The following is a 17,927-nucleotide window of genomic DNA, read 5'->3' on the forward strand; positions in this document are numbered from 1 at the left end:
AAACTTGACAATTGCATGACTAACAAGAACTTGTGCAACTTGGCTTGTAAATTCTATGCTTTTTTTCGTGTGATGGTTTCCATAGCTTTTGTGTATGAAATTGGGGAAGAATGGGTTATCCATTGTTTTTCCTTTCAATGCCACAAAGGCAAAGCCAACTTGCAAAGAAAAGGGCAAATCAAAGCATGAGAAGAACAAGAACATTATGGCGAGCATCCATTTGGAAGTAGATGAGTCGAATTTGGATTCCGTTGTTTCTTGATTTGGTTGGTTAATGATGAAAATATTCGTAAAAACTTTGGAAATCTACCAATTTTCTCCATTTCTACTAGCGAGAGATTGGCTAACACTTTACAATACCTTTAAGCCGACAATGTAGATTTTTATATCCCTAGTTTTCTCATTTCAGAAGCTTCTTGTGGTTATTTGGATTTCTATTTTCCTATAAATCGTCTAGTGGTTCTATGACCTTTCCCTTTTGATTTTTTGTTGGTGAAGTGAGAAAGTGTGAGATTGTTTGTCTCTGTTGTTAGCTTCTCTTGAACTTGGGCTGAGAGATCTTCTCACAAATTAGGTCTCTATGTTATGATCAAAATTTCACCACTCATGATGGATACTTTATTTTAGTATTTGTTGGTGTGTATGCAACATATGGCTGTTTGAGAGAGCATGTTGTGGGGTGGTTGTGTATTTTGTATTAACCTAAGATTTTTTTTGGCTAAAGGTATGGAAGCTTGTAGATTTTTGCAATAGCTGAGTAGGGCAAAGAAGAAATTGGAGTCTTTGTGTGTGTTTGTGTGTTGTTTTTTTATTTATATTTGTACACAAAAGAACATAATAGTTGGCTTTAGACAAAGGACAAAGATTAGCACAAAAATGACTCAGTTTATGATTCATTTTTGTACGTCATAGTGACAATGAAGTATCATCCTAGTGTTTTGTACATGAGATAGTCAAGAAAAATTGATCTTAAACTGAAAGAGACCATGTTCATCAGTGACACACAACAGCTAAGCCAAAAAGATTCTAAGTAAAGATAGAATCCTCACCTGCATCTATATAAACAAGACAAAAAATTTGTTAGCCTTGAAAACGTTTCACAGGTATCAACAAACTCTATCAATTGTTATCCATGTCCTACTTCAAGGATTTTTAACTTATACTTACCATCCATATAGTGTTAAAAAGAGGCAAGTATCCATTCTCAACAGAAATGGTATGAAGCTACCATACTTTTGAGATCAAAAGGCCATTACCCCTCTTGATCAAGTGTAAAGTATTTAAGGTGTTTTATATATATATATATATATATATATATATATATATTTCATATGCCAAACAGGTCTCCCGCATGGTAAGACGCTAATAGAGACACCATGGTGGTGTGTTGTAAATGAGAATCAGCCATTTAAATGTTAGTCGTCCTCTTTGCCCACATGCTTTGTGCTTTCAAGGCAAGAGATACTAGAAGCCACCCTCTTGTGGATAGGCAACAAACTCTCTACAACCTGCAGTGCTTTGTCACCTCTAGAAATATTACCTGTCCTCGCAAAGAGCACCTTCACCAACAGTTCAACAGTATGGTAAGGCTTCGATTGTTTAAATCTTTGATACCGTGTTGCCACAACTCAACTAACTTCTGTCTTTTTGTAGAATGCAACATCGGTATCATATCCCTCGTGGATATCCAAGTATTTGGGGCCAACTTCATGGTTGCCTTTCTTCTATTCACGTGCTTCCTGCCTTGCTCGGTGATCAGTGTTGGCAAGTTTGAAAAGCCGTAGGCAAGAACATAACTTCCTGATTTTCAATCCAAAATCCCAACTTCATTGATGTGCATTAAGAGGCCAGCTTGGACACCATGAACTTTGAAATCAGAAGATCTCCCGGCTCTCACGACCACAGAGACACATTAGACGAATCAACCAACATACCCACCATTGAAAGCAGTCCACCTGCAATCTCCGCAATAATGCAAAACCTGCAAACACGCTTGTCAAAACAATCAATGTCGTCAATCCATAATCAAGAGGAAACAATAGTTGCAGCATCTTATTCTCCTCCCAGTGTCTGAGAGCTCACGCTTTCATGTTGCCTTAAAGAAGTAACAGTTTTCTCAAAATAGTTTACCCCTCCACGAGCACACAAAAGACCATGAAGTAGCTTACACCATGAATCTAACACAAGAGGATCTCCTGGGTACCTTGACCACCTATGGATGCGTTTTGTAAGAACCACTGACCATAGTCACCATCTGACAACACTTTGCTACCATCAAAGGAATACCATATCATCTGGCCTCACCTCCTCAATACTAAAGAGGATCTCCTGGGTACCTTGACCCCCTATGGATGCGTTTTGTAGGAACCACCTGACCATAGTCACCATTTGACAGCACTGAGCAAGACATTATGCATACCATATCACACCTCCTCAGGATTACCTGGTGCTGTCCTAGCCTTATGGGAGACTAGTACTGTACTAGTGGTTGTCGTTACAAACCTATGACCTCCTCTTATAGGGTACCAGCTGCTTCGGCAGAGTTTGCACTAACACACACCCAGACACTGAATCCCCTCTCCTACAACGTGAGAGAGAAATTCCCCTTTCTTGCCTGCAGAAGTCTCCTTCAGGCCACGTACATTTCTGTGCAGCCATATACGTTTGCCATTAAAACAAATGGCCCCGCCTCCATGGGCTGCAAACATACAGCACGATCAAATGCAAACTCTCCAAGGCACACGTCATTATGTGCACGGCAGGCAGCAAGCAAGCACAACCACAAAGACAGGTCACGCTGTGCAGAAGGATACTTATGAACAGCCCTTTTTGCCAAATTTAAGTTTCCTGAACGTCCTAGAAGATCTATTAAGCTCACGTATTGCTTCATGTCTGGCTTCAAACCGAAGTCCACTCTCATGGACTCCAACATGAAAACACCCTTGTCCACAAAACCTGAATGACTACAAGCTGAAAGAAGTGAGGTAAAAGTGCTTTCTGTGGGCTTAATGCACGTCAAATGCAGTTCCTCAAAAAAATGCCAGCAAGCTACACTATCGCCTTCAGCTGCATGACCATCAAGACATGCATTCCATGATGCGACTAGAGGTATTGCTAGTCCATTGAAGACAGCATGTGCGTCTTCAATGCTTGCACAGTTTCCATATGCGTGAATTGATGTGCTGGCAAGAAACTCTTGTGCATCACAACCGGCAGCTACGGCAATGAAATGCAGCTGCTGACAAATCTCCAAACATCCACTATCACTGGAGGCCTGCAGAATACAGATAAGTGTGACAAGATTTTGAGAAGAAAACGAAATGTGGCTTAATAGAAAGGTGTACAAACACAAAGCCTTCACGCCTTGACCTTGATTGGCATATGCCGAGAGCAGAGCATTCCATGTGATAATGTTGTGCTGGGATAAACCAGAAAACACTGTTTCAGCTTCTGCAACCGCCCCACATTTGCCATACATGGCCACAAGGGAGGTACCAACAACAATATCGGACGCAAAACCTGCTTTCCGAGCATCCGCATGCAATGCCCTACCTATCTCCTGAACCCCTTTTCGTGACTGTTGCTCTTCTATGAGACTACTAGTTTTTGTCTCTTCTGAAAGAATGTTGCATGCCTGAAGAGCAATGATGAAGGTTCCATGGTCCGGACACAATCCTTCCTCCCGCAACTGCCTATAACATTGTAAAGCCTTTCTTCCTTGACCCTGTTCTACATAGGCAGAGAGCATTCCATTCCATTGGACGATGGTGTGAAGTGTTAAAGAACTAAAAACTCCTTCTGCCTCTACCATTGCTGCACTCTTGGCATACAAGCCTATCAATGTGGTACCAACAAATGCATCCAAGTCGCTGAAAATCCTTTGTGCATCTCCATGTAATGCCTGCCCGATTTTAAGGCCCATAAAATGCCTAAAAGAAGCACCTTCTTTTTCTTCAAGGATGCAACATGCTTGAAGGGAACTCACAAATGTCTGTTGATTTGGATTTACACTCTCCAGTTGCATTTGCCTGTAGGATTGCAAAGCCTTCTCCCCTTGGTCGAGCTCAACATACATTGATATGAGTGCGGTCCATGAAACCACATCGAACCGTGAGAAGCCAGCAAAGACATTCTCTCCTTCAGCAATGCTGTCACAATTCCCATATAGGCTCATCAATGTATTACCAATAAAAACATGCTTCATATATGTCCTCCTCCTAATGTTGGAGTGGAGGGCCCTGCCAATTTCTAGAGCGGCCCCTCTGTTATCCTTGTCTGATTTGGTTTCTTCCTTGTCGGCAAGAGTACAGCATGCTTGAAGAACGATCAGAAATGTTTGTGGGTCTACGATGGTGCCTTCTTCCAGCATTTGCCGGTAGAGACGAAGCGCCTTGACTGCTTGGCCTTGGTCAACGTAAGCTGAGAGCATGGAATTCCAAGTCACAATATTCCTAGCTGGCAACTCAAGCCACACATTCTCTGCTTCTGCCAAGGCTCCACACTTGCCATACATGCTTATGAGAGTGGTGCCAACAAAGACATCTGATGTCAACCCTTTCCTTCGGATTTTATCATCTAATATTTTTCCCTCGATAAGGTCAGGTATACTGCCACATGCCTTCAATAGACTGACAAAAGTATAATGGTCTGGTTCAATGTCTTCTTCCTGCATGTAGGCATACATTGTCAGTGCAACACGACTGCGACCCTTGTCAACCAGTCCGGATATGATGGCTGTCCAAGAGAAGGTTGTTCTACATGGTAGGTCATAAAATACATGAACTGCAGTATCGACATCACCGCACTTCACCAATGTCATAACCAGGTTCTCGCCAAGGAGTCCATCCAAATGAAGATGATGAGAAGCAAGATGAGCTTGAATCCGTTTGACACAGCAAAGGCTCTTCTGATTGTGGCACGACTTGAGGAGGCTCAGGTACCCCTTGATGGGGGGTGGCGTGCAACTATGCTCCAAGCACTCAACTGCTCTGGTTAACTCTGCCTCCTCCTCTGCCGCTGTCGCTTTTTCCTCCTCACCTTTCGCGACTACCACCGCCCCAAAGCCTCGTGTTGTTGTGGCGATCCAAGCACCTAATCCTCTTCTTCTTCCAAGCCTCGCCACATTTGTTGCTCTGCCCATAACATGTGGCCTACCATAACATGGCGATGGAGATGTGCATTTAGCACCTCCGTCATCTCCTACGAGGCTCTCGCCCCGAGATGGTTGCTTGCACTCCGTCGCCTCGCACTATGAAATCTATGACAGGGGGGCGGTAAGATGCCGGGGTTGCTCAACAAAAAGCTAGACAGTTTCCATGTTCATCCGAATACCATCTATGATGCCATGTGAAACTCCCTCCGCTTTTGGTGGAAAGTAGTATGCTAAAACACTTTGATACACATTGCTATTGTGACCAATGCTTTCAAGCATAGGGGCCACCTTTGGTGGCCCCTATGTTGTCTATGCCGCAACACCTTCTCTCACTTTTAAAACTCCCAGAGAGGTTGTAGTGCTTTTGAGATGTCCCAATGGCCTCACTTCCATGCCTCTCACCCATGGCTTCTCTCTCTCTCTCTCTCTCTCTCTAGTATGCAACTCATCTCCTGGTGTTGGACATGTGTTCCGCAAGTGGGGTTTAAAAGTAACTAGCAAACTGGCCTATTATATAAAGTTTGTCCTACTACATAAAGTATATAGTAAGACAAACTAGCAAACTAGGACAAACTTTATGTAGTAGGCCAAACTTCTCCCTCTCTAGTATGCAATTCATCTCCTGGTGTTGGACACGTGTCCCGCAAGTATATAGTAGGCCAAACTTCTCTCTCTCTCTAGTATGCAGCTCATCTCCTGGTGTTGGACATGTGTCCCGCAAGTGGGGCTTAAAAGTAACTAGTGGTCCAAACTGGCCTACTATATAAAGTTTGTCCAACACCAGGAGATGAGCTGCATACTAGAGAGAGAGAGAGAGAGAGAGAGAGAGTCTCTCAACTTGGAGGTGAAACTCCCTCCGCTTTTGGTGGAAAGTAGTATGCTAAAACACTTTGATACACATTCTCAAAACATGCTATTGTGACCAATGCTTTCAAGCATAGGGGCCACCTTTTGTGACCCCTATTGTTGTCTATGCTGCAACACCTTCTCTCACTTTTAAAACTCCCAGAGAGGTTGTAGTGCTTTTGAGACGTCCCAATGGCCTCACTTCAATGCCTCTCACCCATGGCTTGTTTGTAAATGACACACTCATGCATTGACAAATTACTAAGAGTAATGAGAGAGTCTAAAAATGGGAAAGAAAACCTTGTATGTTGCACAATAATCATACTAGGTATCATTGTCACAAATCCATCCTTCAACTCGATCGTCCTTCTTACATAGTGCTTGTTGGGGCTACATAGAGACTCCTATGAACATATTTCCATAGATACTACCATATTTCTATTAATATCCCAAAGATCCCAAGAGGATCCCAAAGCATTTAGCCATTTATTTGGGATGGTCAAAGGGTTCATCAATGATATTGATATCATGAGGGGGTTCATCCATACATATATTATATACATCATGTCAATTCAACATAAGTAGTTTTTAAATCATAGATTTTACCCTTATTTAACATACAAAAAGGTACCAAACAAATGAGGTTTACATATATTGAATAAGAAAAGAGTGTATTTTACTCATGGAAAATCTAAAGGTAAGGGGTTTTTAAAATAGGCCTTTAACGCATGTGATACAAATGGTCTACATATAATAGTGACCCCCTGAGAATGATATCAAGATGCCAAAGAGCCAGCTAGAGATAAGCATACCAGTTGTTTTCCTATTAGTAGTGAAAGATGAGAGTTTTAGAATCTCTGCCAATCATATAAAATAGAGGATGATGTCGCAAACCCACCAAGCCAAGGCATCGAATTTTAGCAGACCTTGATGACCATTAGGAGCCAAAGGTAGATTTCGTTTTGGACCTTCAACCTTAGGAAAAAGAAGTTTAACACCCTTGATGAGTGTAGGTTGTATTGAGAGAGGTGGCTTCCTTCTTCAACCTAATGTTCGGATCTTGCCATCATTGACCTTGCTCTTGCACAACAAAGTACTGAAGGGAGATGAATGATAAAATAAAGTATATAGTCAGCGTGGATGTGGATCAACATAGTATCATGACCATATCTGAAAATTAGGTGATACAAAGAACTAATCTGATGGGCTTAAAGCCATTGTAGCCACATTGAGGTGATGACTATAAGCACCCTTGATATTGCATATTGCCTGTCCTTGCAATGAGCTAGAGACCCCTCACTGGCTTTAACACACATTTTTGCCCATATTTGTTTCATCACATTATCATCAATCTCTAGGTTAGTTGCATATGTACTGTGACAAAGAGCAACCTCACCACCTTGGGCACATCCTTGCCTTGGTTTTACTAGCAATGAATTGAGAGAGAGCTTAAATAGACTAGGCCTAGCAGGCTGATGTTATATGTTTCACAAGTGTGTGTGTGTGGAGAGAGAGAGAGAGAGAGAGAGAGAGAGAGAGAGAGAGAGAGGAGAAGAAGAAGAAGAAGAAGAAGAAGAAGACAAAGAAGAGAGTTTTATCGTCATAGGAAACTATTTCAAGAGACCTTCAAGATCTATCCGACGAGGAGAGTTGAACTCAAGGCCTATTATTCAAGAGGGGCAATGGCATAACCAATCTACCACACTTGGTTGATAGAAAGGTTTTACCATTTTCCTCTTTTTATTAGCGCGCGCCCGCACGCGCGTGCGCGCACACACACACATTGGTACTTATTTACATAACATCTCTTTCTATTACCTAACAACTATGGTCTGTCTTTTAAAGAAAACCGTAGGTTTACTCACATATTACTTGGCTTTATAAAAACACACCCTTATTGTTCCATTTTTTTCTATGGGTATCAACCCATGCTATAACTGGGGTTGGTAACATCCGGACAACTAGCTTTATAGGATTGGTTATGGTGCCTATTTTTCTCTTGGCTACCCTTGGATAAACCCACCGTGGGATGGTACCCCTAAGGAGAAAGTCTAATAAGCCTAAAACGTGGGCATTAAAAAGGTCTCGTTTAACGAGACCGGCCTCACGCTCTGCCTCTTTTCCTCACTCATTCTCTCCTCCCTTCTGTGTTAATGGCGCGTAGGCAACTCTATATACCATAACCGAGCCCCATTAGAGGCGGCTACATTTGTTTCCCTAATAAAAGTGGCACCCTGCCAGCTCAAGCTTGGAATGATGGAGTATACTGCTCGCTACACGCCATGGCTATTCATGATCAACCTGCTTCTATTTAAACAGATGAGGGCGCATTTTGCCTCTCACTTAGCCTTGTGTGTGTTGGTTTGTGTAAGAAATTGAAAGAGAGGACTGTATGCATTACTATTTGTTGTGGTGGTATGGAGCTCACAGTGTAGCCCACGCAGGTCGGTAACTGACTCAAAATCACTCTTGTATTATAGTATGGTAGTCTCTCTTTGAAAGGGTGGTTCTAAGGTGATGTAAGCACCTCTGCTCATATACATTTGTAATGGAATTGGCCTATTAACTTGAGAGTAGCGAAAATTAATGAGAGTACTTTTGAGAAATTACTTTGTGAGCATAGCGGGTGAACATAATTGATTTATGTAGGAACATTAACATAGCTTGCTTTGGTCGACCCCCCCTTGTAGCTCATGCTTGAAGCTCATTGGACCCATCCAGGCCTAGCCAGTCACAAGCAAGAGGCATAATAAGCAACAAGGGTAGCCTTGGGACAAGTGTCCCCCTAGAGAGTATTGGCCCCAAACCTTGGCGCCCCTTTCGGTATTTCTTTATATTGCATCAACACAGTACAAGGTGGTACTCCAGACTCTGCACCTTCTCTAAGAAGCATACCAGAGAATGAGCCCTAGCCTCATATTTAAAGGCCCTTGGCCTGAAAAGCAGTTACAGTAAAAAGCCTTTAAAACTTAAAAGCTTCTAGTCCAAAAGCAAAGTCAAAAGCTGTCAGCGCAATTTATGGAAATCCGTACAGCCTGCCACGTCATCATGTCAACGCAATTTTTGGAAATCTGCCACGTCATCAATTTTGGCGTGTGTCCGGATCCTGCTTTATTTTAATCCCTTTATGTCACTGGGCCCCATCTAACGGGGTCCCCATAAGTTGGTAGCACTTCTTCTTCTGTTACTTGTTCTTCTTAGGGTTTAGGCCCCTCGCCGGCTTCTGTGTGTGAGTGTGTGTGTGGGAGAGTATAACCCCCTAAGCAACCCCCTAGCTTGCTTTGGTTGACCCCCCCTTGTAGCTCATGCTTGAAGCTCATTGGACCCATCCAGGCCTAGCCAATCACAAGCAAGAGGCATAATAAGCAACAAGGGTAGCCTTGGGACAAGTGTCCCCCTTTCCCCTTTGAGAGAGAGGACTTGATAAATGCAAAACAATTAGATAATTCAAGTAATTTATCATTGGACCCCTTTTAAGCCTGGCCAATAGGATTCAAGCACCTCATGAAGGTAGCATGGGTAGGAGCTTGACATGTGTCCTTGCTGCCTCTTAAGGCTTGGGGTTACCTTGAGTGAGTGTATGTGTGTGTGTTTCTCTGACTAGCCCCTATAATATGGGCTCGCCCCCTCTTATGTAGGGATCACTTTGACTTTTGGTGCTCAAGCACCTTACTCATCAAGCATGACAAAGAATTTCTAGCTTGGGGTGTTCCCATAAGCATCTCAATCAAGCACAACAAAGTACCTCAGGCACCTTAGTCATCTAGCAGGACAAGCATCTCAAGCATCTCAATCATCAGGCACCTCAAGCACCTTAAGCTTAGGCCGGGTTCCCACCTCAAGCTTAGCCCTAGCTTACCTAAGGTCAAAGGACTTTTACAATCATTATTGGAGGTCTTCAATGAAGCTAACCCTAAGGTCTTATGCTCCATTGGTTAGCCTTGCTCTTTGATAGACCATCTCTCATTTGGGCCCCTTTACCATTGGCCCCGTGTTGAGATAGATCTATAAGCACATGTCTATATCTTAACCCTTGTTCCCGTTTATTTTCCCACATTAAGTGATCAATTTAATATGAGAAAATCATTTGGGTTGGTTAGATGTTAGATTTTATGACACACATTTATGGAACATCTGTGATAATGGCAAGGCTTGGTAAGGCCCACATAATATTAGCTGACATTATTTTCAACAGTAAATGGCATAAATGGCTATCTTTAGCTCTGTATATATGTAATAAACACTTGGAATGGTTGATTGTTAAAGATGATTTAACAACGCTTAGGATGATCCCTCGCCTTAAAAGGCGCTGGGTGTAAGGAAAAATTAGGTAGGGTTGTTCTGTTCCTAACCCGCTTTTTGACATTTTTATGTACTTTGGTCTGAGCCATGCATAATTGAAACTTACTATAGCTTGTTACGTAGCCCGGTGTAAAAGAAACGTACTGCATATTCTTAGTTTGATCAGGTAACCTTCTTACCCTAATGAAGGAACCACACATGGTGGGGGAGTGTTTCATTACTCGCGATTGATATGTTCTGCATGTACTTTAGAAGGGAACTCTTCATATGGCTTGAACTTTGACAATACTGTACACAACTTTGATACTTGGTATTTTAGTAGGACCTCCTACCTTTTGAATATACTAAAAAAACACTAATGATGCATTATCTGTCTGATTTCTGAACTCTGTATTTGACACGGGGATAACTTTGCATACTAGTGCGTGGTATAATGGGGTTTTTCCTTGTGCCATTTTGGGATTATTGTATATACCAAATTCTCGCTTACTATCTTATATAGCGTAACATCTGGAATATATGCTGACAATACTATAAACAAATATGGGTATTTTTTTAGACAAGCTATAAATAGATTTTTTTTAATGAACTAACATCTTAGCTCTGACTCATTTCTAACATAGAAAGATGTGGTATTGTGCTGGTTTTCGTCTTTTGGAAGGATTGAAACCTTGTTCAATGGGTTGATACATTATACTTGATGAAAATATTGGTATTATAAAAAAAAACCTTGGGACATACAAACTTGAGAAGAATGATTTAGTTGGCCCAAGGGGACTTATATATTTTTGAGTTAGATAAACATGGCCGTGTCGGTTACCTTTTTCTACCGATTAGAAGTTTGGGTTGATAAGAGGCATTTAATTTTTTTTTATTGGTTACTTTATAGCTTCATAATACTTAAAAAAAACTAAAGGAATTAGTGCTTGACAAATCTGGTAAAATCTGATATTAAATAATGAGTTGCTTGGATTGGGAAGGTTGGTGACCTTTTGGTAACATGTTTTGTTTAAGGTACAACTAAAAGATAGGAACCAAACTTATAAATAAAACTTTTTTACAAACTAATATGGAATACCCAAAAAACTATGGACATTGGTTTTAAGTTAAAAAGGTTGTAAGTTGGACATGGATAACAACTAATATAGTCCATTGACACCTGTTAAACACATCGAAGGCTAATGTATGTGTTGTCTTGTTTGGATGGATGCAGGTGAGAACTCTATCCTTTCTTGGAATTTTTTTGTCTTAAAGCGAATGTCTGTCCATGATTACACTTGCTCCTACTGCTTGGTAAGTTCTTCTAATATCAATTTATACTGGAATGAGGCTTCATTCTCATAAGATTTGTACAAAGATAACTCTAAGACTGAGTTGTTTTTGTACTTATCATTGCCTTTTCCTTAAAGCCAGCTGTCTTTTGAATGTTAAAGTTCAATTATGTCTTATTATTTAAGTAAACACACACACACACACACACACACACACACACACACACACACACACACACACACACACACACACACACTTGGTCACTTCATTAGTTATGATTGCTTCATCCAGCTAGAAACAGTTACACCTGAGCTATTGATATAGATAATGACTATTTTGTCTTATAGGGGGCTACCTTATGCCTCTGTCTTGGAAGAACTTGGTTGAAGCATAATAAAGATGATGAGTATACGGCCTTACCTCCCTTAGGTCTAACTTCTTCATATACTGAATTGGCTTAATTGGATGGCCTAGATAAATATGCCTATTGGTGGTTGATGGTTACATTGTGTGGAGTAAACATATACACATATCTTTTGGCAATATACCTTATTGATCTCATAATCCTTGGGTGGGAAACTGTGGCTTAATAGTGGTCTATCCTTTACTTGGAAACTCCTGGCTCAAACCTCTAAATTATAGTACCTCTAAATTACAATACTAATTATACTTTAGATCTTATTGCTAAACTACGATGCTTAGCTTTGTTCATACCCTCCTAATAGCTATTACCCTTCCTACAATAGCTTGACTTAAGCAAAGTGTGGGTGTCGGGTCGACTTGGTCCGATCTCACCAATACATTTATGTCTAACTTATTTTTTAGCCTAGAATATCTTGCCTGCACCAGATGGAACTTATCCCTAAACTATATCTAACAATATTACCAATTTTTGGCCTATAATATATTACCTGTATACATCAGGTGGAACTCGTTATACATGGCCCTTTGAGCAACTTGGGTTGGTGGGAACTCACTCCTTTAATTACTTAATGAAATATGACTTGGTGTTATGGGATCATACCCCTAAAAGATTACTCAATGGGTTATTAACCCTGGTACGTTTCGGTACACACTTCTAAATGTCAGTTCTCCTCTCGAGCATGAAATGAATGGACACTGCAGTTCATCATTCTTGTCTATTGCTCTGCATCACCCCCATTCTCACTCTCTCTATCTCCCCTACATCGTGGTCATAGATACAAGCTGGCGCAGTGATGGTGTGGCAGCACCTGATCAATTGGATTCTATGCGGATTCTACGAGCAGAGCCTGCAAGCCGTCACTATCCATATTCAAATGTTGGAATTTCTATATTAAGGTGAGTGTTAGCAGCAAGCTAACGCGGACACCATTTTTCAGAGTTCTCCTTGTAAAACAATTATTATTTTAATAAATCGGAAATATTGTAACTCCTAATTTCTTGGTAAACTTTGTAATTAATAAGATGGGGCTATAAGCTTCCAGATTGTATCAGCCAGTCAATTCCTAGCTTTGGTAGAACTCCAGATTATTAGTTTTGACCACTCAAAAACCTTGGCTAAGGTATAAAAGCCAATTTTTGTAAGTCTTTTATAAGTTTTTGGATAAGAAATACATAGTGTGAACTAATGGCTCTCACTTCTCTCCTTCTCGCGGTTCCTACTCCCTCTCCGGTTGTCACATTGCTACTGCGTTTGTTGCATTGCAACCGCAGGTAAGAGCTCTACGCATTGACGTAAGCCATTCACAGTATTTCGTAGCTTTTGGCGTCGTCGACCGCGGCCTAATTTCATGATAACTAGAAATTTACACTTTTAAATCAAAAACTAAGCATAGGCGGGGTATTGGGGCATCATTGCTAAGCATTTAGATGCATTCTGGGTCGAAAACGACTGGGTCAAAAACCCACTTGCTGTTAATAATCGCGATTTTGGAACTTGACCTAAAGTGGGATTTGAGACCATAAGCATGTGTGTTTAGGTCTTACAAACTTGTCCTAGAAGTTTCGTTACGTTTGGATGTCATTTGATGCTGTAACGGATGTGATTTGTTTGCCGATGAGCGATTGGCTTTTGGTGATTTCAGTCACTTGAGTGTAGCTTTAGTTAGATGCGAGTTGTTAGTTGTTTTCCAAGATATTGACAACCTCTTGTAGCCTCTATGCACTAGTCGAATCAGCTTCGTCCCATGGTTGACAAATTAATCGTGGTTCTCGCTAATATTGCAATAAGATAGGATGGTGAGGTTAGACATGCGTCCCACATTTGACGCTGTTGCCGGGGATCGAAGAGACTTAAACTAGGGAAAAACACGAGCATCTTGTGTAATTGTCCTTTAACTTCCTCTAGGTTCGCCTAGAGTTCAAAACTTTCTTTTAGAAACCGCATAGCTTAAGATTGTCGTCTTTTGCTGTGTAGAGGTAGCTTGGAAGTAACTGTACTTGCTGAGTATCGTTAGGACTGTAAAATTGTAGATTTAGAGTAGGATTTGGAGAATGATTGGTAGACGAGACAAGTCTTAAGATCAAGACTCTGAAAAACATAAAAACATAAGAAAACGAGTGTTTGTGGACACATTCCACAACCCCATTGCATGAGAAACTAGGAGTAGGGTAAGTAGGATCCGAGGTGGATTTCAAAACATTGCTCTCTCTGAAAGAATCAAATGTGAGTTGCTATGTAAAGTTGCAAAATTTCAGGTCTACGGCTAGAAATAGCTTGAAAAGATTCAAATTCACTCAATCCGACTGGAGAGTAAGCCTAAGAGTTGTCCGAACCAGTGGGTAAGCTCAAAGACACTTCGAGGTAAAATTTCAAGAAGTTGACTAAAACTCAGATTATTTACTTTTTCTTGACATTTTAGGCCAAATTAAGTTTTGACTTGATTTATAGGCTTAAAAAACATCATAGTCCGTCTTTGAGAAAATTGCAAAAAAGTGCTCATTTCAAGCCTCACGTTAATAATCGCGATTATTAACTTTTTGCTTTAAATTGTCCAAGGTTCATACCATTGACTCATTGCATGGGTACAAACAACTTTTGTAAAGGCCCAAAAGATTTGGATCACTAAACTGGCAAAAAACTGGGTAAAAACTAAAGTTTATACTGACTTTTTGAATCTTGCTTGTAAATTGGGTAAAAATTTATCCAAACTTGTTGAAAATTGATCCATAGGCTTCTATTGATGTGATAAATATGTGTACATGCTCAGTTGACCAAAAACTTGCAAAATTTTGTCAAATATAAATAATCGCGATTATTTACATCTGCCATGTTTTTGAACTTTTTTGACCAAGTTGATATACCACTAGCTTTACATGTTGTAATAAGTCCACAAACAAAATTTGGTAAAATTTGAATCACTGGATTGAAAATTGTGACTAAAATTGCAAAGTTAGTTTGCGGACAGAGAATTGATGACCATTTGACCAAAAATTGTCCAAACTTGATGAAAATTGGCTGGTGACCTTAACTTAAGGTGCTTAACAGATCTGTGTCAAAGTTGGGACAAAAATTTACAAAAATTTGTCAGGAGTAAATAATCGCGATTATTTACATCTGCTTCAAAACTTGGTGATTTTGCAAATTTGAGTATACCACAAGGTCAAGTACATCAAGTAGACCCCACAAATCAATTTTGGTAAAATTTGGACCACAAAAGTGAGACTTAAGCCAGATTCTCGAAATCAGAGTCTGCGGACACAGAGCAGTGGGTAAACTTGATCAAATTTTGTCCAAACTTGTTGAAACTAGTCCAAGGGCTTTAACAAGTTGTATACTTACCAAACCTATCAAAAAAGTACAAAAACTTGACAAAAGTAAATAATCGCGATTATAGACTTCTGCTACCCAGAGACTTCAATTTTGACTTTTGGGCTTATACAGTGTTAGACCAGCATAATATAAGGCCACAGGGTAATTTTGGATTCACTCGGATCAAAATTGGTACAAATACACTCAGTTTACAGGTTGCAGATTAGACCTTTGATTTTGCTAAAGCCAAATCTAAAATTCAAATTTTGACTTCCATAGCACGATTTGAAGTGATATACAGAGACCAATCACGAGAGTTCTCAAGAGCTCTAGTGTCTTTATAGAAAAGTAGATAATTTGATTAATTTTGTACAGGAATTAGGTTGCAAACGTGGAATCAGTGGCTTAACAAAAAGTTGCAGTTGAATCGAGTGGAAATTGACGACAAGTCAGTCCAAGGTGAGTACTTTATCCAGGGCTTCATAAGTCTATATGAACCTTAGATCTGGTCGTGTACTAGGAAATCAAGGCCTATTCGGAGAAATCACCAGTAGAGTATCCATCGAAGAAAGCGTGAATCAAGGCAATTCCTTGCACACAATTCTTGAAGAAGTCTCAGACACTTTTTCAGATTCAACATTCAAAATGTCTTCTTACTCGACTCACTCGAAAACCAGAACGACAATGCGCTATAAGCATATACTCTCTTTTTACAAGACTAACCGTCATGGAGCCCAGGTTTACTCGGATCCTAACGAGGAGTATGCTATTCGCATTGACGACCATGGTATTGAGTTCGAAGAAGAGGTTAGGGCAAACAAACAAGGAAAAATGTACATGGATCGAAACGGGACTCGATATGTACAAGTCAAAAATCCTGATGTGGTAGACAAATGGGGGTTAGAAGTAAACACTATAATCCCGGATATGTCAGCAAAAGAAGGACCACCAACTTTGGAATTCGAGGGATACGATCAAGTAGACTTGAAGCCTTTGAAACAGCTTAGTACGGATAATCCTAGGATCGGAGTCTATTGTTGGGAAGATAGAAACATAAAAGATCTTTTGTGGACTTCTCATGCCAGACCAGGACAATTAACGGCCATGAAGATCATCTATATCTTCAAGATCAAAGATAAGGGATCTACAAATCTACCAACTTACCTGTTTAGGGATTGTTATAACAACAACTTCGTTATGATGACTCCTGAGGAGGTAGAACAAACCAAATACCAGGGATATTTCATAAGGGATTGGATATTGGGTCAAGGACCAGAAACCACTCCAAAAGACAAACATCGTGAGAGATCATCTGAGAGTAATGTGAAGAAACCAGAAACCACCGCATCACATAGAAAACCGGGTGACACTAAGGCCAGTCCAGGGCTACATGAGTCACTATTTCCAACAGATTGGTTTGAAGGACTCGGAACAAGACCAACTCCCAGAAGACCTGGAGTTGAACCAAATAGACATGTCAGAACAGCTGATTTTCAAAAATGGATCAGAAAATACATTGGATCAGGGGATCCATATGACCACTTAGAAAGTTTTAAGCAAGTGCTAAGAGCAGAGCGTATATTCGATTTCCATCCTCAATTTGAGGGGTTTGGAATGACATTAGAAGGAAAAGCTTTGACATGGTTCCAAAACATTCCACCAATGTTAATCATGGACTTGAACACATTAGCTCAAGGATTTGTAGCTGCTTGTTCCAAAACGGGGATTAAGCATAATACGGTAGCTCAAATCTACAGCTTTAAACAGAAACATGGTGAGTCTGTTAGGGATTGTGCAACTCGAATGAAACAATACATTGCCAGATGCCCAGAGATGGAGATACCCGCAGAAGAACAACTTGTATCATTGTCTCTGGAGGGACTGCTAAACAAAGAACTTCAGGCTATACTCTATAGTAAAAAGTATACAACCCTAGAAGCATGTGTGTCTGATGCTATTGACCTAGGAGACAATTGTGAGATCTTCAATGAAGAGGATGTCCCTAAGGATAACCAAAGCAAGAAGACAACGTCCACAAAACCAACACAAGTGGGAACGACTGCTGCGGCACCACTCTCAGCCATAGAAGATATGCTAAAAAGGATGAATGACATGATGAACAATATGCAAAAAGCACCTATGAGAGGAACAAGACAAGGGATACCTCCACAGGGACAACCAATTAGGCCACAAAAATGGTGTGCAATTGAGGGTAAATGGACCAACCATGAAACCCACAAGTGCTACTGCAGACCAAAGTATGATGGGAATGTTCAGTACGTGCCCATGAGGCCCAAGGGACAACCCATGTACAGGTATCAACCTAATATGGCCCAAGCTCAAAGACCACCAATGGGTATGAAAAGACCTCAACGTGTGTTGGGACAACCACCTCTGTATCCAGGACATAATGCGGTGCTTGTAAAGTACATGCACTCGGAAGGAGTCATGGATGAACAAGCATTAGTGCCTGTTACACCCTATGCAGAGCCTAGTCGTCCTAAAGTAATGGTAGAGGGAGATTGGTAAAGTCCACATCCACCACCAATGGAGGAAACCATGACTTATGCTCCACCAGAGCTTGCACCAATGTATTATGTAGCTAATCAAGGTGTCAGACCC

General features: G+C 40.7%; 1 protein-coding gene across 1 annotated transcript; it reads right to left on the bottom strand.

Annotated features, from left to right (window-relative positions):
- Positions 1-1,564: 1,564 nt before the first annotated feature.
- On the bottom strand, positions 1,565-5,360 carry LOC147441821 (pentatricopeptide repeat-containing protein At4g13650-like). The gene has a single exon (XM_086528213.1). The coding sequence runs from the start codon at positions 5,138-5,140 to the stop codon at positions 2,630-2,632; it is 2,511 nt and encodes an 836-aa protein (XP_086384339.1). The 5' UTR covers positions 5,141-5,360; the 3' UTR covers positions 1,565-2,629.
- Positions 5,361-17,927: the final 12,567 nt, after the last annotated feature.

This window comes from Adiantum capillus-veneris, chromosome 14 (genome assembly GCF_014529385.1).
Source record: "Adiantum capillus-veneris isolate H3 chromosome 14, ASM1452938v2, whole genome shotgun sequence".
Taxonomy (NCBI): Eukaryota; Viridiplantae; Streptophyta; class Polypodiopsida; order Polypodiales; family Pteridaceae; genus Adiantum; species Adiantum capillus-veneris.